Source organism: Mastigoproctus giganteus, chromosome 6, assembly GCF_048544385.1.
Source record: "Mastigoproctus giganteus isolate SK-2022 chromosome 6, ASM4854438v1, whole genome shotgun sequence".
NCBI lineage: Eukaryota > Metazoa > Arthropoda > Arachnida > Uropygi > Thelyphonidae > Mastigoproctus > Mastigoproctus giganteus.
In genome coordinates this window covers 211542077-211566376 of record NC_143580.1, presented here as the reverse complement: position 1 = coordinate 211566376, position 24300 = coordinate 211542077, and the positions used below count along the sequence as shown (strand labels likewise).

Sequence of the window (24300 nt, the reverse complement as noted above, 5' to 3'; positions counted from 1 at the left end):
TCTTCCTTTCTTTTTCTTTTTTTTTTTTTTTTTTTTTTGTTTGGCTATTCGCGAAACAATTTTCCCCTTCTGAATTCTCCTGGGAACTGGGGATCCTATTTTCCACTACGCTACTGTCCAGCATACGATATAAATCAAAAATACTCACAGTACCAGATGACTATTTTGTTTTATTTGTATTTGTAATTGGAATACTTTACATTAAAAAAAAAATATTTCCTTTTTTTTTTTTTTTTTTGTTGTTGTCTTAATTTCTTTTAAACTTGATTTTTCCTTTCCGTTTTTTTTTTTTTTTTTTTTTTTTTTTTTCGTGCTAACAGTATTCTACTAGACCAGAAACTTTCGCACTTGACTACTGCCAAAGTATATCTACGACTATCTTCTCCCTTTCTCTCGTTCTAATCAATGATTGCATACGGAAGAGGAGGAACAATTTTCGTGTAGGAACGTCGATAATATGTGACGTATTTCCGGAATTTTTAGCTTCCTTTCCGCGTGCTTCGAATGTGGGAAGCGAGCGTAAGTTGTTGATATGAATCGTCTGCAACAACAGCAGGTAAGATAATATTTTGATTCCTATTTTTCTTTACAATTTTTATATAAAATGACATTATAGTTTCGTTAGCATTAATGAATGATTTATGATTAAAGAGTAACATCATTTAATTAAGATTATTCATGCGTGCGTATGAAATCATAATTATAGCTTTTTACTTTATTTTTGTTTTAGAAAATTGTATCACTAAGAACAACTTGAACTATCAAATTAAATACGCTGCTGTTTCTCATTTTAAGTTTCCTTCAAAAACAGGTGTTTAAATTGTAATGCAAATAAAGAGTTAAATGAAATCTTCCGATTAAAAAATTTGCTTGTTTTATCTTCCGTTTATGCTTTGATACATTTTGTACTAAGATATGTAAATAAGATATAAATAACAATTTGAAATCCAATGAAAAAAATCTGATTAATAATGAGATTTAGAAATAATTGTTTAGAAACGTTTATAGAGCACATGATGTTACTTCTCTCAAGACAATTTTCTGAACCCAGTACATACAGGGTTTAACATTTTTAGGATTCAGCAGTAACATACATGCGCCCCCTCACCAACCTAACCCACAAACACCTAAAAATGCATAAAAATAATCATATTACATTGGAATATATTTATTTTAGTGTGGCACTGGAATGAAGTGATGGTTAAATATCTCGACTGTATATTTTTCAATGTACTCTTTGGAACGACGATTCTACTTTTATCTTTATGCATCTTAAGAACTGGAAAGTGGTTTTACTGGTGTCTGGAATTTCTATGTGGACAAATCGATAAAAAAAATTATAATAATTCAATGCGACAGGTAGATTCTGCGTATTGAATGCTTTTAACTATGTTTATTCGTATAATTTTGTTAACCAATGAAATATTGGCATTACAGGTATAACTTGGTTTCGTAGCATTTTAAAAGTAAACAAAGAACCAATGAATATACAGAGGATTTCGAAAGAGCTCGTGTCACCCTAGCAACGCGTGGTTACAAGCAAGAGCGCCACAACAATACATTTAAAGACTCGAGCTTTTGGCTTATTTGTGGCTCTTTATTGAAGTGGCGTGCAGTGGTTTTACAAAAGGAATGAGGACTCGCAGAAAAAAGCATATTGATTCTGACGCTTATCCCTAGTGCTCGCTAACGGTTGAATTCCTATTTTATGGTTTATCTTAATTATAATTGATTTTTAATTAATTCCTGCGATTTGTGTGTGTAATTTTATCTGCCTTTGCAATCTACGTGAAGATATTAATCATGTTGACGAACAAAGCAAAAAAGTTGAAATTTTGGTTGGAAATTGCTTATACTGTATATTAATATTGTAAGAGAGTTTCGGGATACCTAAAGTGAGAAATCTGTTTTCTTTTGTATTTTTAAAATATATTTGCTATTTAATATATGTGCTCTTAATAGTATACAGATGTTAGTGTGAAATTAGATGTTTTATTCTTATTATTCCTACCCGACTTCTCGAATTATTTTATTACATCTGTGTGTCCTGAAGGTCAGAAGTAACAGTTCGAAAGAGATTAACAACGATCTTTATCTGTGTACCTAATTAAAGTAGATTCAACAGTTGATAGTAGAAGATGCTAAAATAAACTTCTTATATGCATTTTTTGTTATTTTTTTATATTAATAATAAAATTTAAGTATACATTATTACTGAAATTCTTTAAGCGAACCCTAGCTGGTATCAAGAGTGTTAGAATTATAAAAAAGCAGTTAGCTGTCTGTAGTATATACAGTAAAGCTAGTATAATGTGTAATAATTTGATTATAGGAAATTTTAAACATATGCTTCAGCCAAAACTAACTCTTATTAAGTGTAAGCATTTTTTCTAGCATACTACTAGATTTTGCCACGGAATCTCTGGTTTTTTCTCCCTAGCAAACAGACAATCGACCACAGAATACACACAATTTACAGACATAATACATGCGGCGCAATATGGGCTAAGTCGCTGATACGCCTAAAACTCTACAACAACTACAAGATTTACTTATTCTTCGGTGCATTCTTCGGTCAGTTAGCTGTTACCTGGAAGAAAGATTCATATCATTGAAAAAAAAAAAACACGAATTCCTTCACCGAGACCGACTAATTCGGCCACATTCTGAAAAAATACATTTAAAAATTCCTGGTGCCATTTACGGGATTCGAACGCAGCCTTCTTCCCCTCGATGAGGGAAGATGGGTCAAATTCGTCAGACAAGACTTCCCCCTTACAAACCCATGCTGTGCCTAGGTGATCCTGTATCACCTCCTTGACCAGTGACTCCATTATTTTCCCCGGAACAGAAGTTAAACTAGCAGGTCTATAATTCTTTGTGTCACCCTTTGACCGCTTTTGTGAATTAGGGACACATTTGCACATCTCCAGTCCATGGGGACTCCCCTGACTCTAAGGATGGTCTCATAATTATGTCTAAGGGTTTGTTTACTTCCCTTGCTGCCTCCTTCATTATAACTGGATAGATTTCATCTGCCCCAGGTGCCTTTTTCATGTTTTACTTCAACAATTTCTCCCCCACTTTGCTCTCAGTTATTACGAAATTACTTATCTCCCTGTTAGAGTTTGATAAACATCTGCCTCATTCAGCCAGATGTTTATCAAACATCTGGCTGAATACTCATTCAGTTTATACTCATTCATACTCATTCAGTTTATACTCACTCATACTCATTCAGCTTATCAGCTACTTGAGCAGGATCATCAATAGTCGAACCATCTATGTTCAGTGGACCAATCTAATTCATCCCCTTCCTTCTAGAGTTTAAATAAATAAAGAACTCTTTCTTTTTCTTTGCGTCCTTTGCTAAAGATTTCTCATAATCTGCCTTCGCCTGCCTAACCTCCTTTGTGACTTGATTACAGAGAAACTTATATCTGCCGTAACCTAGTTACCTACTTAGGTACCCTAACACGGACAATGCATTTACTTGTTCCATGATGACTCCCAGCAGCTCTTGAAGTCCCCATCAACTTGCTCTCTAGGCTGCTACTCATTACAATAGAAGCAGTGCAAGAATCACTTTCGCCACTGCCTGCTGCTACCGTTAATCTTTTAGTCTGTGAATCCCACAATCTAGCAGTTTTCCTACCCATTCTTGCGCCCTTTTTATTTAAGTGTATCCCATCCCTGTAGAAGCAGTCTCTCCTGTTAGCAAGCACAGACCACGCTGAAAAAAATTCTACCCCGTGAGCCTTGCACAATATCTCCAGGGCCGAATTGATTGACAAGGCTCTCATCATATATTCCCTCATATTGTGTCTGTGCAGAATTGCAGACACTTTCAAATATAACCCTAACTCTCGACTTTTTTTCACCATAGACCTGTACTTGTTAAGTAAATCTGAAAATCTCTTACTCTTAAGGTCATTAGTGGCAACGTGTACAACATTTGCGCCCTTAAAAGATGATATTTGCCCTACAACGTCATCAACTTTTTCCCCTGGCCGACATACCCCGGTGCTGTTCCACCTATCTTTTTTGCATAATATATTCCCCGTCTCCTTGGAACTAGTTATTGTCACTGACAATAACTAGTTGTCAGTTATTCTATTGTTCCAGCGCATTCTGCCTTGGAGATTGCCTCTGTGTTGCCTGATGCATAGGGGTGAGCTCTGGCGTTGAGTTGGGCAGCTGACAGCTTGATGGGTCCGTCCTATTAATTTCTTCTAGGGAATTTACCCTACACCTCAAGCTCTCATAGACGCCCATCAGAACGCTGAGTTGGCACCATTTTATGGGCTCTTTTCACAATGTGGTTGAGTTAGCCCGCCTCAGACGAGAGTAACATGATTTCTCTCCCGAAAAATCTGATGTTTGCTGGTTCTTCGACCAGCAAACATCAGATCGACCAAAAATGCAGTTTACAGACATATTATGTGCGGCGCAATATAGCCCAAGTTGCTGGTGCCCCTAAAACCCTACAACAATGGTTACCAACCACGAGTTAATATCTGGAGGGTTCAAGCCCCCATTGTAAGATTCTGATTTACTGGTCCACTCTATTTTTCTGTATAGTTATTTGTTATATTCATCATAGTCATTAGGCCTATGACACACTCTTACACTCAAAAATGAGAATAACAGTGTGTGTGTCATAGGCTTAATGACTGTGATGAGTATTCTTCTGGGATACAAAACTGACTTTTTGTGCTGGCCACCTATGTTCACTGGATGTACTGCCTTAGATTTAATATGCTTCTTAACTATAATCCTTCCTCCCTCTTGTCCAGTCTCTCCTTTTTCTTAATTATTACAATATACACTGAGCGATCGCGGAATTATGACCACCTACCTAATACTTCGTAGATTCTCCTTTTGCCCTCAGTACAGCAGCTGTCCGACGTGCCATTGATTCAACAAAATGTCGGAAACAATCGGGAGGTATGGCCAACCGAGCTGTGTGTAATGCGGTCAGCAATGCAGGTATGGAGGTGATTGGTGTATCCATATGCCTCATATACCTCTATGGGATTGATATCGGTGGAGTTCGGAGGCCAATCGATATGCTGGAAGTCAGAACTATGTTCCTCAACCATTCCTGCACAACGAGTGCCCGATAGCTTGGCGCATTGTCATCTTGGATGGCACCATCAATATTCGGGAAAAAGTGTAATACAGCGGGGTGTACACAGTCAGCAAGCAGTTGACGATAGCGGAGACCACTGATACGTTGTTCCACATGCACCGAGGGTCCAAGTTCCTTCCAGTGAAACATGCCTCACACCATATAACCGCCTCCACCCGGCCTGCACTTTTGATACCATGCATTGTGGATGAAAAAGGCGCCTCCATAGCCAGGTGGGAAGGAGCAGCAGTGCGTAGCACACTCTTCTTGATTAGACCGGGGTTCGAGCCCGTCACCACCAAATATGGGGGATGCGGAAAGGTCAGGGAATGACCACCGCATATCCTGGAGCAATATGGCCTTAGCTGCTAATGCTCCTAAAAAAACCCAAACCAAATAACAAGTGGATGAAGGCCTCATGTTGTTGACGCCAAATCCGTACACGTCAATCCACGGTGTGGAGTAAATAACGTGACTCATCTGACCAGCACACCTTCTTCAAGTCTTCTAACGTCCAACGCATGCTCTTTGCAACAGGCGAGTCTTTTACGCCGATGAACCATGATTAGGGGAGGATGCCGTAGGGGTCGTCTGTTGGTATAGCCCATACGTGCGAGCGTGCGACGCATGGTCATGCCAGATATTGCTCCAGGTTGGCCCATGTTGTATTGGGTAGTCACCTCTTCAACAGTGCTGCGCCTGTTCGTCTGTATGAGTTGTCGGACCCGGCACTCACCTCTAACATCAACCTTTTGCTGACCTTTGCAGTTTTGCCGTCGGGTCGTTGTTTGACCATTTTGACGCCAGTCCTGGTCCACTTCGAGTACCCACAATCTGTCCTTTATCAAAGTCCGATAAATCCTTCCTTTTACCCATCACACTCGGAATTTTACTACCTACTGAACCACTGACACCTTATCTATGCTATAAGTCGACTAACGCCGCACTCTCGTACCCTTTACTCTGGTCAACGGATCGCATTCAGTTTTCATAGGGGTGGTCATAATTCAATGATCACTCAGTGTATATCATCGGTCCTCAATTTGTATTATTAAAAACACTCTAGAATCATTAACAATCTTCTATATCATTGAAACAATATTCCGTCTTTCTAGAATATTCTAGAATCATCTACAACAGTCAGGAATCTTCTACAATGTTCTACCGTATTCGGGAGTCTTCTACACCTTTATGGAATATTCTAGAAATTTCTTAAATATTATTTCAGCTTTTTTCATTTTTATAAATAATAGAAAATATTTTAATAAAAATTGGTAAACCGGTTGGTGATATTTTAATAAAAACATTGAAAATCAATAAAAATGAAATGGATTCCAACTTAAAGACGGGAGTGTATATATTTACTCCCCATATTCGAATTCCGCATCTCGTATGTCTGAGTGACACCATGTCTCCGATATCCCTAAAATATCTGCATTTGGTGATTTCATCAGTACTTCTAATTCATCAAATTTATTTACTATTCTCCTAGCATTAGTGCACCTGCACCAATTCTTAATCATAGTTACCCTAACTAAGTGTTTCCGATTTAAATTCACATTATTTCATTATAAGCCACATGAAATACGATAATTCACGTAAATGGTCCAGTTGGAATGCAGCGTTTGTATGGTCAGTTGGATCAATTTGCAGTTATAGTGAGAACTCGTCGCGCATGCGAAAGATAAGGATGGTTTCGAGTGATCAATGCATTCCTTGAATAGTGCAAACGGGAAATAATGGGAACGGTGCAACAGTTTCTTTGTACTGCTGTCTGACGTGATAACTTCAGCAAAACAGTTTTGTGCTCATGAAGGATAATATGTACTTATATTGCATATTATAATTATAATGGTGAGTACATGAAAAGGGCAAGGAACAAAAATTTATAGATAAACATTTCCAGGTATCGTGGACTGAAAAATCTTTTCCTTGGGCATAAATTGGTTCAGTAAACAAAACTTCACTTGACATGTTTAAAAAATTTTATGCGAAAAAACGTTTTGTATGGCCAGCATAAAATTGATAGAAATTTACCAGATTAAATTAATTTTTATCCCTTGAATTACAGGAATGATATGCTTATTATCTTTTTAATTTTTATCAAAATGTCACAAGTAACAGTTTGCGTTTTTCCTTCTGACGTAATGAAGACTGGTTCATTCGCTGTGTATTTGCCCTGGTTTGTAGTACAGTTGGTGTAATCACCGTCCTCCCAACAGGGTGAAAAAGACTTGCGTTTAATCCTGTGAATGACACGAAGAAATTTTTATGGGACCTTTTTCAAACCGTGGTTGAGTTAGTCGGGCTCAGGCGAAGGCTGCATGGTTTTCTCTCTCGAAAGTTCGAGTTTTTTGTCCAGAATACAAGGCGCTTCGATCACAGATTACACCCAATATACAGCCACAATATATGCCTTATAGCCTTAGTTGTTTTGGAGCTTAACATACGCACACACGAACCACTCGAACTATATATTCAGAAAGGGCTCCAGTGGTTATGTTGAATGTAAAGAAAGTGGTTAATTTGTTGAATATAAAGAAAGTGGTTAATTTGTTGAATGTAAAGAAAGTGGTTAATTTGTTGAATGTAAAGAAAGGTTGAATGTAACTTCAGAAAATTCCGTTGAAAATTTCTTTATTGCCCATAAAATATTGAATTAAATGAAATAAAGATGATTGGGAAATTTTAACTAGTTTTAGAGGAGTTTCTTTTTTTGATAAAACAGCACAGGCTAATTACGTTATGTTCCGCAGACAGTTTCACTTTGTAGGAGAAATAGGTAATCATTGTTTTTAAATAGTAATAATCATTATTATAAAGCATCTAAGGCAGGCTGAGTAGCCCATTGTATTTATGATTTCTTAATTTATTCAGAATTTTGAAATTAAACTGTTAAATATGGGTTCCATTACCATTTCCGTGATTTTTAGGTTATGAAAAACTTAATAAAGTTCGTCCAAGGGATTCAGTGGCAGCGATTGCAAGATTTTCATCTTAATCACACTTTACATATTTTGTTTAATTTTGTAATTCATAATACTCATGTCATTGTAAACAGTTGTGGAATGCCAATAAACCCTCGGTCGTAGTGCAGTTGGTAGAATCACCGTCCTCCCCACTCCGGATGGAAAAGACCCAGTTCGAGTCCCGTCGATGATGTGAGGAATTTTTATTTGTCTTTTCACAATGTGACTGAGTTAGTCGGTTTCGGGCGAGGGTAGCATGGTTTTTCCCCCTGGAAACTCTGATTTTTCGTCCAGCAAATCGCCTACAGTGCACACAAAATTTACAGACAATATACACCTTAGTCACTGATGCTCCTAAAACTCTATTACAACAATGACAATAATACCATGTAATACAATACCAGATTAACCCTTTTTTCTGTTGTAATCCGAAAAAAGTAGTCTGAAATCACTATTCTTTTTAAACTGTTCTCTTATAAGTATAAGTTTTGTTCTCATAACATTCACCATCATTTTCTCTTATGCTTTATCAAAACTTTATTATTGGACTGTTTCATTAATCACGTTTGTCATTCTAAAAATGCTAAGAGAAACCAGAAGACAGATTCTGGTTACATTTAAGTGATTATGCTAAAAATCGTTGAGACATTTCAGTAAAAAGATGTGTGTAATGTTTTGTGCAACATTACTCCATATATTTACTTGGAAACAGAGCATTCACGTATTTTGTTAAGGACAGAAAAAAAAAAAAGAACCATATTTAAATGCACGCAACTACAGATTGTATGTTATGTTTTGGTTCAAGTTCTGAACAAAAATTTTTGATGGATTAGAATATCCGATGTACTTGTTCTTGAACTTGACGAGTTACAATACTAGTAGATAAAAATCATTAGTGTACATTATGAATTTTTTATGTGAAAAAGAAGCAGACTTTTATTACATTATTAACGTTGAATGATCTCTCTTAAAAATCAGAGATAAAAAGTTGATGCATTCAGAGTTCTGTTTATTTCAAAGGAAACTAGAGTGGTTCGTGATTATCAAAGAATGGTTATTTTGAAGTTTAAAAAAAAATTGTAATTTTTATATTTGAGATAAAAGTAATATTTTTATATCCTCGATTCAGCAGAACCGAGTAATGCTTCACAGCCTGTTAAAGTGCCTTATTTATAGCTTCCTTGTTCTAATTTATTTTTATTGTGACCTGTTTTCTAAACGTTGTTCAAATTAAACATAGAAAACTGCTCCTAAAACCGAACAGCAATCAGTCGCATGTGTTCTGTAGTCGATTTGCTGTTTGCTGGATACAATAAACATTCTACCTTTGCCTAAGGCCAGATTAAACATCCTAACTTAGCTTCGTTTTGAAAGATGCCCATGAAAATTCCTCATGTCTTGACGGGATTCGAACTCAGGACTTTTCCTCCCGAAAAGACCCGAGTTTGAATGCGTTGAGGATGGTGATCATACCGACTATACTACCCACGAGGGTTGAAGATCAAAGACAAGTGAGTGCATTGACTCGTTTTCAGTAACAATCCACTACAAAAACGCCTATGATTTCAAGCTGAAATCTATATGCACATCTTGTAATCGTCTGTAAAACATTTGAGCATCCACGTTGCATATACTTTCAGATAATGCATTGTCACGCAGTATGGTGTATAAGGTAACAACAACAAAATTCACCACTTTCACACTAATAGTGGCGATGCGTTTATTCAAATCATGCAAGGTTCGTGATAGTTTGATGACTATTTCTGTTCCCTCTAAATAACTACAACTTGCAAAGCAGTTTGACAGTTCGTTTCGGTACACACTTTCGCGTACTAGTTGCACACCACGTAACTTTTATACCTTTCATATCATATGCCCTTGTTCCATATCTTTACATTTGATTTGAACAATCCATATACTGTATTTCATGTGCTTGGCTTATTTGCATTAAAGTTTAAAGATTATGTTCCCTTATAGGATGTCTGAGATGTGAAGGACGGCAACAATACATATGGCAACATTCTTAGCTGCCATTTGGAAAATCCATATATTGAAACAAGGACTTCCATGGTGGAAAATCAAGCAACCGCTTACAGGACACAACAGGAGGAAGTCTGACTACGTGATCTGTTTAATTTTATAACCGTAACGAGGCGCCACAGTTATGGGATGTGGAGCAAGTAAAGCAGCTTCTACTGCTCCGGCAGCTGAAGATGAAACTGTTGCCACTTCTCTCACAAACTTAAAAGACACAGAAGGAGAGAAGAACGGTAAGTGCTCGATGTCGCTTCTTAGATTTGCACGAAACCCTGCAAGGTGACTTAGTTTATATGTAAAGATTTCGTAAATAATTTTCATATTTAATTAAGTAATTTAGCTATTTCTCGGTTACATTATCTATTGCTTGGAATGATTGGGTTAATGATCATTTGGAAGAAAGAATCTTTAAAAGAATTGGTATCAAATTTTGAGGCCAAACGAGTCTAGTATGATACATGTGTGCATTTCAATATTTATTCCAACTTCTGACATATGGCTACTTAAAGAATAAATGTTTTTTCCTCCCATTCAAACAGTTTCATACTCATGCATTCCCATTTAATGTTACTATTTAACAGCATGCCCAATGCTACTTTTGAGTCTGTGATTGAAATACATCCCGAATTTAGAAGCATATCAGGTTAATATTCCTGATGATAACTATCAAGCAGTCTCTTTAATATGATTTGACTTAAACAAATAAAAGTACTGGGCTTCGAGAAACGTAAGGTCCTATAAACGTCTATTGGATAGTCGGGAACATTTTGAAAAGTTGTTTGATCCTATTCGTGGGAATTTTTCTGCAGTCCTAAAAAGTAAGCCCGTGTTAGTAAAGAACTAGATATTCTTCACTCTAGTTCGTGCGGTGCTTCTTGGAAAAAATGCTCTGTTTTCTTAAATCACAATTCGTTTTGTTTTTCCTTCTTATGACATTCGATAGATAACATTACTTTTAATAGAAATTCTGTGGTAAATGTTTTTAATGTTATCTTTCCTATTATATCATATTTTACAGGTATGATTGAAGAAATTAAAAATTAATTAAATCAAATGATGGTCTTAACAGCCCTTAAGCGTGATTTATATCCGTCGAAGGTTTTTATCTATAGAAGTGTGTTCACAGACCGATTTGCAAGTTGTGTGGGCCGAAAACCTATTCCATCCACCTGAGATTGGTTAACTACAGCATCGATTGAAGTGAACTTTAGAAATTGCTCCATTCGAAAACGGGAATTGAACCTGGATTGCTGGTCTTTAATTTGATTTTGATTTTTAATAATCACTCCTGCAGTTATTCAAAATCAAATTAAAGATCGGCAATAGTGATTATTGTATTTTAGGAACATTTTATAAGAAATTAAAGAACAATAAATATACCAGATCTGAAAACCTCGCATACTATTTTACTCTGCTAAATATGAATGATTATAAAACCTTTTGCTGACAAAAATTGTTTATTCAATCGCAGTTACTCAGTCAATTTTGCACTTCTTATATCAGCATACATATTTCTTTATTCGTGGTGTCCTTGCCAACCAGGTGTACTCTGGATTCTTTTCTCTTCGTTATATATCTTTTAAGTGCCACTTGTCACGCTCGTTACACTACATTCGCTTCACGCGGTTAGCACAGTTGTATTCCCCCCAGGGGCTCACATCTGGTAAGTATGGGCTTGGCACACCCAGGGTCCTGAGCTGGATATCATCATTCTTCTCTTTCTTGGTGATTCCCTTCTACTTTTCTCTCTCTCTCTCTCTCTCTCTCTCTCTCTCTCTCTCTCTCTCTCTCTCTCTCTCTCTCTCTCTCTCTTAGGGTAACTCGGGATTTTTTTTTTTGGCTGGTGCAGCATAAGCCTCAGGCTTCCTTGCACCATATAGCTAATAATAATAATAATAATAATAATAATAATAATCACCGTCTTCCTCACGCCAAATGGAAAAGAACTGTGTTCCTGTCCCATCAATAACTGTGTTTCTATCCCATCAATGAACTTTTAAGGGGTCTCTTTTCACAACGTCGCTGAGTTAGTCAATCTCCGGCGAGGGTCGCATGGTATTTTCTTCTGGAAACTCGAGTTTTTCATCCAGAAAATCGACTACAGAACCCACTCAATTTACAGACATTTAATATACGGCACAATATGGCCTAAGTTGTTGATGCGCCTAAAACCCTACAACAGCCAACCAGCCAACCATTACCCGCGGAAGAGAAAGCTCGTTCCGAATCGACATTTCTTAAAGGAATGGTGAGGAAGTATTGATATGTGAAATCCGAATATTTCCCTCTAATTTCTTCCTCTTAAAATAATTCCATCTCTTGTTTGATAATTTTGAGAGTATCCTTTATCTTTTATCCTTGTTATATTCTTTATATCCTTTTATCCTTCAATATATTTATCGATAGCAAACTCTAGTCTTTGTTTCATCGGAAACATTTTTGTTTTATCTTCGCTCTTTGTTGTAGGGTTTCAGGTCCATTGACGACTTAGGCCATGATGCGCCGAATATATTATGTCTGTAAATTACATGTGTTCGATTTGCTGTTTGTTGGATGAAGAAACCATGTTGCCCTCGCCTGAGACCGGCTTACTCAACCATGTTGTGAAAAAATCCCATAAAAATTCCTCACATCATTGACAGGATTCCGATTTAGGTCTTTTCCACCCAATGTGAGGAGGATGACGATTCTACCAACTGTGCTACACGCGAAGGACGTACGTCTTCGCCTTTAGTTTGACCATGCAAACATGAGGATGCAGGGGTGGAATTAATAATTTCAACCTCAATACTGTATTTTTGATATTCCAATGTTTTTCGAAAAGCTTTTGAACTAAAGTATAAATAATACTTGCAATAGAAGTTTTGCTTTGTGGATTCTGATTTTCTTCATCCTCTCGAGGATTATGGAGGTACAGAAAAATGCTTTCTAAATCATTCAGTTTCAGCTCAGCTTAATCTTTTATTAAAACGCCACGTATTTTTGTGCTATAGTCGACAACAATTTTCTTAATAGCTTTGTGAGATTTAGGTATTTCATTAAAGCCTCGGGCTATTAATGCCATTCGCAGATCATTCGAAGTATAGAATACATTGAAATTCAACCCATCAAGGGCAGTCATTCGTGCTAAAGTTGGTGGCAAATAGTCATTTGATATTGGAAAAATAACTTGTAATTTTTGATTTTAGTGTTTTTCAAGTATTTATTTATTTAGTTAGTTAGTTGATTGCATGTTACAACCGCCCCTTGTAAGTAGGTGGATTCATGCTCATTATTGTTGAACTTGAGCAACTTTTACTTTTCATTTCAAAATTATGTGTTCTGAAATGCGTATGAAGCCCACTTGTTGATCCTCTAGCACTTTTAATAATTTTGGAACACTGCTTGCATTTTGCTAACATTTCCTTTTCTGCATTTAAATAATAGCACCATACTGAGTTCCTATCATTCGCCTTTCTGTGGTCTTTAAATGTAATGTTATTCATTATGGATTCCGGATAATATTAATCTGTAAATATATATAAATTAATATAATAATTAAATTACTAATTATTAGTAGATATAATAATTGATAAATACAATCAGCAATCAGTGAATTATGACCACTCCCTCGGTAATGGACTATGCCACATAGCTCGCATTATAAAAATTCGAATAGCTTCGCACGCTAGAGCAGTGTAGTTTGCATCTGGTCGTGTAAGTCAAAGTGATAAAATAGCGGTTATGGGACGTAGTAAAGATATCAAGGAGTTTCAAAAGGGCGTGATTGTGGGAGCTCGTTCTTCCATATTATCAACGGCATGTCTTGTCTGTTGCTCAAGGCCCAGTGTGGTTAAGGTGTACAAAGAATGGTGTCAAACTTCAAACTAATACCTGCCTACAGAACTCTAAAGGATTACGCAATGGTAAGCGAAGGGTGCATCGCGTTGTACAGGCTCAATGGCAGGTCACTGAGCAACACTGACATCGCAATACGATGTTGGGAATGCAAGAACAATATCCCAAATGACAATGCGCCGCACACTCAGACGTATGGGGTTCCACAGCAGAGACAAGAGACACCCTCTTCTCACCGCTGATTATCGTCGACGGCGAATGCTGTGGTGTCAACAACACGCTGGTTGGACGCTGAAGGACTAGGAACGGGTGTGCTGGTCAGATGAGTCCAAATACGGGTGGTGGAGGCGGTTGCTTATTATGGTGCATGTTTTTGTGGCAAGGACTATGACCACTGGTACGTATTGACCAACGTTTCACTAGTGAGGTCTACTGGCAATTCTTAGGAGACCATGTGCTATGTTTCATTTTTTCCGGAGAGAAACGAGATCTTCCAAGTCGCCGTGGGGCCCGCACTGTAAACGAGTGATTCGAGAAACACAGTGAAGATATCATCCATCTTGATTGGCCTCCAAATTCTTCTGACATGAATCCAGCACCAGCATCTGAGCACCTGTGGGATGTTTTGGAACGGGAAGTGAGGAGTATGGAAACGCAACTATCATTTATTCGAACACTGTTGAAAGCCTTGCAGGCAGCATGGCTGCAAATTCCTACGAATGTCTTCAGACATTTAGTGGAGTCAATGCCTAGCTGAATAGCGGCTGTTATCTGTGCGAACGGTGGCCCAACACGGTATGGTCATAATTCAGAGATGACTGAGAGTATAAATTATGTGTAATTTTATTACTTATTGTTAATATTAGCAGTTTCTTAGAATAATCAATCAATTCATAACAAAGAAAAGTTACAAAGACGAGAAAAGTTGTCCTTTCATTTACATTGCACTATACGCAATGAGTGCGCATGATCATATGTCACAGTAACACCTCGCGGAAAACATTCAAACTCCAAATTTGGGAATATATTCATTAATTGGCTGGGAGGTGTTACTAGCCCTGATTGTTGAAAATCCCATCGCTCAGGGCCACTCACATAGACATAGGAATATTGTTGTTTTAAGCAAGCGGCTTGATATCTAAATTGAAAAATCAACTTTTAGTTCTAGAATCTAAAGCCAAAATACCGATATTTTACTAAAAAAAATGCTGGTATTTCGGTACCGAAAAATAGCACGAAATACCGGTACTATAATCCCTAATTTCTACCTAATAGATAGAAATGAAACGAATTCTAAACCAAGCAAAAATTCCGTATATAGTGAAACACTGACGTCAATATAGCGAACCAGGAAATGGACACAGAAAACACTAGCAAGAAACCGATATTCCACTTTTAATGTATATTTGGAGTGCAATCAATGGAGGTTGCGTGCTGAGAAATATTATGGATTATCTGGCGACAGAACTGTTTTATCGAAAGACAGCTAGTGTAGTTTTACTTTAGCAAGAGAGAAAAAAAATGATTATATTGTTTACGGATTATATAAGTAATGCAGAATATATTGCATTCGTTACGCAAACCAATTTTCGATTAGTATTTTCTGCCCCCCCCCCCCCCACCCATCATTTGGCTCATTTTGTGCTAATTTCAGTTTACCAGAAGAGAGATGGCGTTGTTTCACTTCATCTAAATTGAGTCGCGGAAGCATATAAGTGACAGTTTATTGACTGTTATATCGTTTCTGGAAATTATTATTATAAGAGAAATTGTTAAACACAAGTGGATTATGCTCTATATTTCCTTTTCAATTAGGTCCTATGAAGGTAGGTAAATAATTCATGCCATATTATTTATCGTTTTGACCTGATACGAGTAAAATAAAATGCTCGTTGCAAAATACAAAGGTAGTAGTAGTAGTAGTAGTAGTAGTGGCACTTGATGCAAGAAAGCAGTGTAGGAGCTTATGCAGCATCAGCCAAAAAAAAAAAAAAAAAAAAAAAAAAATGAAGGTTAATATGAAGGGTTAATAACAGTGCAGTAAGCATAATGTTTGTTAGGGCTATGACTCTGCAATCTACTAATATCGTTATATCTAATTAAGAGTCGATAAAATATATAGTTAAAAGGTTAAAATAATAATTATGCACCAATCTATACATATAAAATACAGTGCTCAGATAGTGAGACAAGTTGCTTCAATGCAGACGATAAAAGATTGACATACGGGTTCTGTGACTGAACGCTACAATTTCATTTTACCAGTTTTGACTATACAGTATATGCTTTCTGCTTTTATTGGTGTTTACATATATGGATTTTATGCACATTTATTAAATTCAATACACTTCATTCGATTTTAACCCATGCCGGTCATTTTATTTATTTTTACAGTAAGGGAAATCAAGAATAATTTGGATTGCGTTTCGTGAAATATAACACTGTTTAATTTTGTTATCTAGCAGAATCCTTTATGATTATACAACCTGATCTGTCAGATTTTTTTTTTTTTTTTTAAGTACTGTAGTAAAACTGATGTCGGCTTGAATACAGGTAACTCATTAGGTATTGGTATTTTTCATTGCTTATAGTTTCATATCCAAAATGGATGGTCAGCATCGGAAATTTATTTATTTTATATTAAAACATTAAACGGATTTGTCCGTTAAACTCGAAAGAGGTTTGCTTGTATGTCGTGCTAAGCGCCAAAGCAACTATGGCTATGAGGCGACAGTATATTGTGCCTAGAAATTACGTGTATTCTGTGATCGAGTTGCCTCTTCACTGGAAGAAAAATCTGAGTTTCCGGGAGAAAATAAACTGTGCAGCCTTCGCCTCCAACTCCTTGACTTCCTAACTAGTTTTTATATCGCTGTCTTCAGACGCTCTTAAAATGAAAACATTTTGTGACGCTTTAGTAGATTTCAAACTTGAAGCAGGAACAGAATGTTTATTTTCGAAAGTTGAAAAAGACTCTTCTGGGCAACGTTAGCAAAACTGACTTGTCAATCAGTAAAAGACCTCAGGTTCTGTTTAGGCTCAGCCGTGAGTTGAGAAATGGTGTCAACAACGTTATCTAATAAGTTAGCTCTTACTTGTCCTCATTTATAGTCTTCAATCTCTTATTGTCGAAAGCAAAGCGGTAGCAATTGTTTTCATGTTTGACCACTTTGTCAAGAATAGTTAGCAGATGTCTAGGTTACTCGATTTGCCTCACTTGTAAGTTAACAAACTGTGTCCTTTAATTTAGATATTGCTTCATATAAAGAAGAAACATTCTGTAAATCAGCAGAGTTTTGAGAGTCATTCTCAAATTTGGGTCTATAGGAGGAATTCTTTAATGCCTCCCTAGTCGAGGCTATTGTTAACCAATCTCAAGCAGAGGGAGTAGGGTTTCCCCATGAACTACTTCGTATTTTTCAGCCATAAAATCAAACCCTGAACACTTATGAATAACACACAATAAAAGCCGTAGTAACTAGCATAACGCTACGATCAACGTAATCGATACTCCAGCAATCTCCAAATAACCCGATTAATCGATATGAAATAATTGAAAAACAAAATGAAACAAGTAAGTAAATATTTTCTATCCAGAGAAATTTCAGTGTCGTCACAGATATACAGTATTAGTATCAGGCAGGATTTGGTATGATATAACCAAAAAAAGTTTGTTATTATAAGAACAATTTGGCATGCAGGACGATTTCCAAGGCAGATTTGATGCGTAACATTTATCTGTTCTATACTGGTATTCATATTAGTGCGTTTTATTTTTCTAGTACTTTCAGTAAATTTTCTATTTGTCAAAATTATTTAGAACAGTGACTATAGCTCTGAGCCGTGATGTCATGACTTTCTAAACGTACTATACACAATTTTGATTATAAAATCATTTTTTAATCTATTTGTAATTATAAAATGTTAACTTTCATTTTGTACGCATAATTTTGTTAATAAATGTAAAAAATATATGCGTACATTATTTTGATCTTGTAATTTTTTAGCTTTTGCTGGAGTTTTATAATTCCAGCAAAAATAAAAATAAAAATAAATTAAAAACAAATTAGAATAGAGAGATTAAATAGGGGGCGTACTCGTTCTTTTTAAAATCTACTTTTTGCGCATATCATTTATTTATTAATTTATTTATTCCATGTGTCATTTCATGTCTAAAATAGCTGAAAGATTACTGACGAAAAATTAAAATCGTGCTTAACTATACGAAGATTTTATGGTGATATAATCTTAACCTCATCACTTTTTAATTGCTTCGAAATTGTAATCTTGGTCACTGGTACAGATAATAAAACTTCCTGGAACGATACCTCACACACGAGCTTGAATGGCGTGCCAAAAAGAAAGCCGTGACGAAAATTATAACGTTGGAAAGGGTGTGGTGAAAACTAAGATTATTGTAACTTGAAGGTTAATGTTATATGTGTAAACAATAGTAGCCGTGATAGTGGATTCGCAATCAAAAAGCTAAGCTTTGAAGGTAATGAACAGGTTCGTGCACTCAGGTGTACTTTAAAATGTTATAGGGATAGTGTCGTCCACACTTATTGAATTATATTTAATATAATACAGTAACCCTTATACTACTATCCCGCTTATAGTGCCCTTTGGAATTGGTTCCTTCATACGCTATAACGGGAGTTTACTGAGGCTCATTTAACTCAATATCTTCTTCTGGGGTTATAATAACGCCAGAAGGTAGGTAATAACGCCTTCAAAACGATGTTCCACCAATAAGCCCTGCCAGAAGTCAAACTTCTCGAACTTATTATTCTCATGATCTTTAAGTCTTACGTCATCCATCCATGTTTTCTGCGGTCTTCCTCTTGCACTTATACCGGTAGGTTTCCATTTCATTATACTCTTAGTTGTTCTGCTGTCATCCATTCTCATAACATGTCCCAACCAGGCAAGTCTCTGGCTCTTGACAAATCTGACGATGTCCTCACCCAGAATAATAATAATAATAATAATTTTTCTGTTTATACTCCGGGACGGTCAGAGGAGTTCACAACGTAGACCGAATACAAGAAACAGCACCGTATTCAGTAGTCACGGGCTTGAACCCCGGTCACTCAAGGCACGTGTACTTATGCACCCGCGCGCCTGACCACTAGGCTACGGCGGCCTTGGTCAAGTTCATGGTTCGTTCGGATCCTCCAGGATCCAACGTCAAGGAATGATGTTGATGGATCCTGGACTCTTTCAGTGAACGGGCCCAAAAACTTTTCGTAAAATTCTACGTGTCGAACACTCAACTACTGCTCATCTTTAGTCGTTGATGTCCAAGCTTCACAACTGTTCTAATAAGACTTTTGGATATTCTATTTAATTCCATTTAATTTAATGATATATATTTAAAAATTGAAATATTTTAATAAAATAAAAAAATTAAATATTTAAAATAAATATTTAATATTTAGTGTTATTAATATCTTCCTAGATGAAATATTTAACACTCTGGCCCTTTTTTTTTTTTTTTTTTTTTTTTCGCACTATGTCACCCAGTATGTGAATATGTTTGCTGCATTTTTATTTCTACCTTTCGTGTTATTATTCCGACTTCATTGACTTTGGCGAAGAAAGTTCTTCTAGAGGCTGCACTTTAATCAGTATACAGTAATTAATTAGATAGATAGCATTGACAATGAAACAGGAAGTTGTTGTTTTTCTGCGAAGATCCCGTAAATTGTTGATGTAGGCGCAATAGCGACTTATACCATATTGCGCCGTATATATTATGTCTCAACATTGCCGAAAGGTAAAAACCACGCTAACCTCGCCTGAGACTGACTAACTCAGCCACGTTATGAAAAAGGGCAATAAAAGTTCCTCGCCTTATTGACGGAATTCGAATTTGGTCTCTTCCACACGAAGTGGGAAAGACGCTGATTCTACCAACTCTGCTACCCACGAGGGCCACGAAAATTTATTCTGTAAACCTATTCTATGTAACCCAAAGAAGCAGTTTTTTTATTATTATTATTATAAAACCTTTTTCTCCTTTATATGGAATTTTCTCTAGAATAACCCTAGGGGCTCACATCTGGTGAGTATGGGCTTGGCACACCCAGAGTCCTGAACTGGATATCATCATTCTTCTCTTTCTTGGTGATTCCCTTCTACTTCTCTCTCTCTCTCTCTCTCTCTCTCTCTCTCTCTCTCTCTCTCTCTCTCTCTTGGGGTAATTCAGAATTTTTTTTTTTTTTTTTTTTTTTTTTTTTGGCTGGTGCAGGATAAGCCTTAGGCTTCCTTGCACCATATAGCTAATAATAATAAAATTCCTGGGAACACGTGTTCCCAGGCAACACTCTAAGGTGTTCTTCGATGATTATCTGCTGATTTCGATAGGCTTTGTGATGAGGTATCATGTAGAAGTGTTCCTCAACCGATGATACGCTTACCCTAGGGGCAGGCGAAATAAGTCTGAAGGATGCACCAACACAACTGAAATTGAGAAAACTAAATTGTGTCTCAAATTTGTAGACATTGGGAATACTTATAATATATAGACACTCATGAACCAAAACGTTATGATCACCCCTGTCTCCACGAGTGTACGCATTCCACAGCACCTAGGAGTGATGTCACCGATCGGAGCAATATATATATATATATATATATAGTGACGGCACGGTAGTACCTGTCAGTTCTCAGTACGAAGCCCGTGAAATGGAGAAAGGGAAGCACCTGACGTAGCTTAAACGGGAAATGCTTTGCGTCGCGGAAGGAAGATGGGTCTAGCATCTCAGCAACCGCAGGCATTGCCGGCTATTCGAGGGTCGCCGTAGTGGAGGTGTGGCAGCAATGGTCGGAAGGGACACACAACCACCCATCGTGCCCGACCGGAGAGATCACCACTGGTTGATAGTCGAGATGAAAGGCGATTGGCACGTGCTATCCAGGACAACAGACCGCTCACGATCCTTCAATTAACGACAGACTGTTGTTGTTGTTGTTGTCGTTTGTTTTTTAGGAGCATTAGCAACTAAGGCCATATTGCTCCGGGGATATGTGGTGGTCATTCCCTGACCTTTACGCATCCTCCGTATTTGGTGGTGACGGGCTCGAACCCCGGTCTAATCAAGAAGCGTGTGCTACGCACTGCTGCTCCTGTCCACCTGGCTACGGAGGCGCCAACGACAGACTGTAACCATGGCGCACAGGGGAAACGCTTCTGACCCATTCATGTGCCTATGTTCACCGGCCGTCATCGGCACGTCCTTCAGTGGACACGGGAGCACCGTACCTGGACATTGGACTACTGAAAAACAGTCGCTTAGTCTTCTGAATCAAGGTTCCAGCTGGAGCTGGAACCTTGATTCACGAACTGTCGAATACACACCCGTCCATCATGAGGATGGACGGCTGTGTATTAGACGGCGACCAGGTGTACTACTGCAACCAGACTGTGCAGTTGGATGAAAATAGGCCGGCTGCAGTAGTATCATAGTTTGGAGGATGTTTTCACGGACATCACTTGGTCCCCTTATCCCCCATTGAACACACATTCACCCCAGAACCCACTTCGGCATTGTTTCAGACCATGTTTTGCCTTACATGGTGACCGTGTATCCAGATGGCACTGAACTCTTTCAGCAAAACGACACTCGGTGTCAGAAGGCCAGGCATTGTGCAGGAATGGTTCGTGGATCATATCCAAGCATTTTGTGTGCTTCCCTGATCGCCAAAATCCCCCAACGTCAATCCCATCGAACATCTGTGGAATGCTGTGAAACGTAGCATTCGCCATTCCACGCCAGTGCCTCTCTCCGTTGTTGGGTCGTCCTTCTGTCCAACTAGTCCAGGATACCTCACGATAGGAATTTTTCTAGCAGGGATAAGGAGGTGATTATTCCCTTGTATAAGGCAATGGTTAGGCCACATCTTGAGTACTGTATACAGGTCTGGAGGCCTCATTTCAAGAAGGATGTAGAGCTGCTGGAACGGGGGTACAGAGAAGGGCAACAAGATTAGTAAATGGAACAAAGGGTTGCTCTTACGAAGAAAGGCTTAAGTTTTGCAAATTAGAGTCTGGAGACTAGGCACCGGCGAGGTGATCTGATAGAGGTGTATAAGGCTTTGAATGGTTTGAGCATGCTCAATGCCAATGGGATTCTTCATCTTTCTCAGAATAATCACCTCAGAGGGCATAAATTCAAATTGAGGAAGGACGGATGTCGGATAGATGTGCGGAAATTTGCCTTTGGCCAGCGGGTGGTTGGTTGGTGGAACCGACTTCCATCACTTGTTGTTGAAGTTGATAGCCTAAACAAATTTAAAGCTCAACTGGACAGGTATTTCGAACGAACGGAGGGGTGAAATGGGAGAGGGGTTTTTTTTTTTTTTTTTGGCTGATGCTGAATAAGCTTGCTTTCTTGCATCATATGCCTCTACTAATGCTAATGCTAATGCCATCCACTATTTCGTGGAGTCACTGCCACGCTGGGTGCAAGCGGTTATCACGGCGAAAGGCGGCCCAACACGCTATTAGGTAGGTGGTCAAATGTTTTGGCTCATGGGTGTATATATATATATCCCCTTTTTTTGAAAGGGATACTTTGCACATAAAGATTGAGAAAGATTCATACATCTTACTTCAGCAGTAGATGTGATGTCCATTATAGGGTCTCTAAGAAAAAGAACCAGTTTATGAAGTGATTGTTTTTACTTCTGCCAAACTCTTGAAATAGATTTACAATATTTTTACAGAAATGTAAATAAAAATTGTATGTATAAATTCTTAGTGTATAATGTACCCTGTTGCTGATAGCTGTTGATGGGTGAAGTCTCAGTTGATGTAAATTTGGTCCCAATTTAGAGCTTTTAAATATGAAAGAATATTAAAAAATATAATTTTATTTTACGCTTTTCTTGTAAATGAGGATATGTACCAATTTTTGGATCGCATCCTCCCCCTTTCTCAAAAGTTTAAATATGGGTCGTTAGAGTTCATTTCTCCCCCTTTCGACCTTTCACGTCCGAATTTTGCTGCTGTAGACTATGATATTTTGTTTATTACTACCCAATGTGGTCAACCATTTTATTTTTGCTCATCGTGTTGTCAGATGTACTTTTGTGACTAATTTACTTAGAGAAGTATGTTCATTTATAACCGTTGTCTGTTTTGTAAAGGCCATGTATTTATAAAAACATGTCTTTATAAATAAGTGTTTATCCTTGTGTATTTATTTCTTTTACGTTTTGTTTTGTGATTTCCTTTTTATAGTTAAAGTATCTCAGATTGTTTTTATACTACTGTCTCTTGAAGCATAGTTTTTAAAATAGGGACACATATGACTATTAAAAGAACTTTCATTACAATAACTTCTTTTCCCCAAGTTCTGATAATTATTCTTTTTATTCTTTTTGGGAAAAGGTCGGACTCAATGTAGTGCATCGTCTTCCTCTTCCCAACGTCCGTGGACTGATTTGCACACAATCCCTCCAGGGGTTGTGCCAGAAAATGGCCCAGAAACTGCACCCGAAGTTATATCTGCCGGTACGTTTTTGTGGTTTATTCATTCCAACTTTTCTTTTCTTTGTTTCTTATGTACCAATTTTTCAACCCTTTTTTGCTTAAAGGTGAATTAGCCCGCTTCTCTATCAACTGTTTTCTATTTCCCCTCACCTTATTCCTCTCCTGTTTGAGAATACTAATTTTTTTCTTTCCCCAAATGTTCATGCATGACTTTGGTCTTCCTTCCCCCCCTCCCCTCTCTCTCTCTCTCTCTCTTGTCTATTTGAAATCGAATTTGTTATTGTTTTATCAACCACATATCATTCGCTTTAATGTACGTGGATCGTTCAAAAAGTTCGTATTTTAACTACTAAATTGTATGTTCAATTAACATAAATTTCCTTAGTGCTGTATATCAAGTTTTATCATTTTCATCTTCTACCTTTCTTTTATATAAACATTTATTTCAATAATATCAGAGAAATAAAATTGGAGAAACTGAACTACGAGTTGTAATCACCAGAGCTGTGCAATTTGATTGAACACTTATGTTATTCTTCAGACATAGCTCACTTAACATCCACTTGTGCCCAAAACTGAAGTAACACTAAGAGATTGGAAAAATTTTCTTTTGACCAGGACATGTTTACTGTGAAGTAGTTATGGGACCAAGATAAAGAATACGTTTAAACTGAAGTACTGAAGATCATATATATCATTTTTGATACATATGATCTTTGGAACTAAAAATACGAACTTTTTGATCTACTCTTGCGCAAGATAGATGAACTAATGATAATAAATAAAATAAATAATTGTTCTGTTATACTCCGGCACGACCTTAAAGA

General features: G+C 37.3%; 1 protein-coding gene across 2 annotated transcripts in view; it reads left to right on the top strand.

The window, feature by feature from the left end:
* The first annotated feature begins 498 nt into the window (after positions 1-498).
* The window catches only part of LOC150084923 (uncharacterized), a 56010-nt gene continuing 32208 nt past the window's right edge, over positions 499-24300 (top strand). Inside the window, exons 1-3 of one of the 2 annotated variants that reach the window (XM_090375650.1) lie at positions 499-556; positions 10078-10370; positions 23372-23494. In XM_090375650.1, coding sequence (XP_090231776.1) covers positions 10265-10370; positions 23372-23494 — 229 coding nt within the window. In that variant the 5' untranslated portion in view covers positions 499-556; positions 10078-10264. The remainder of the gene's footprint in view (positions 557-10077; positions 10371-23371; positions 23495-24300) is intronic. The other variant, XM_090375651.1, reaches the window with a different exon arrangement.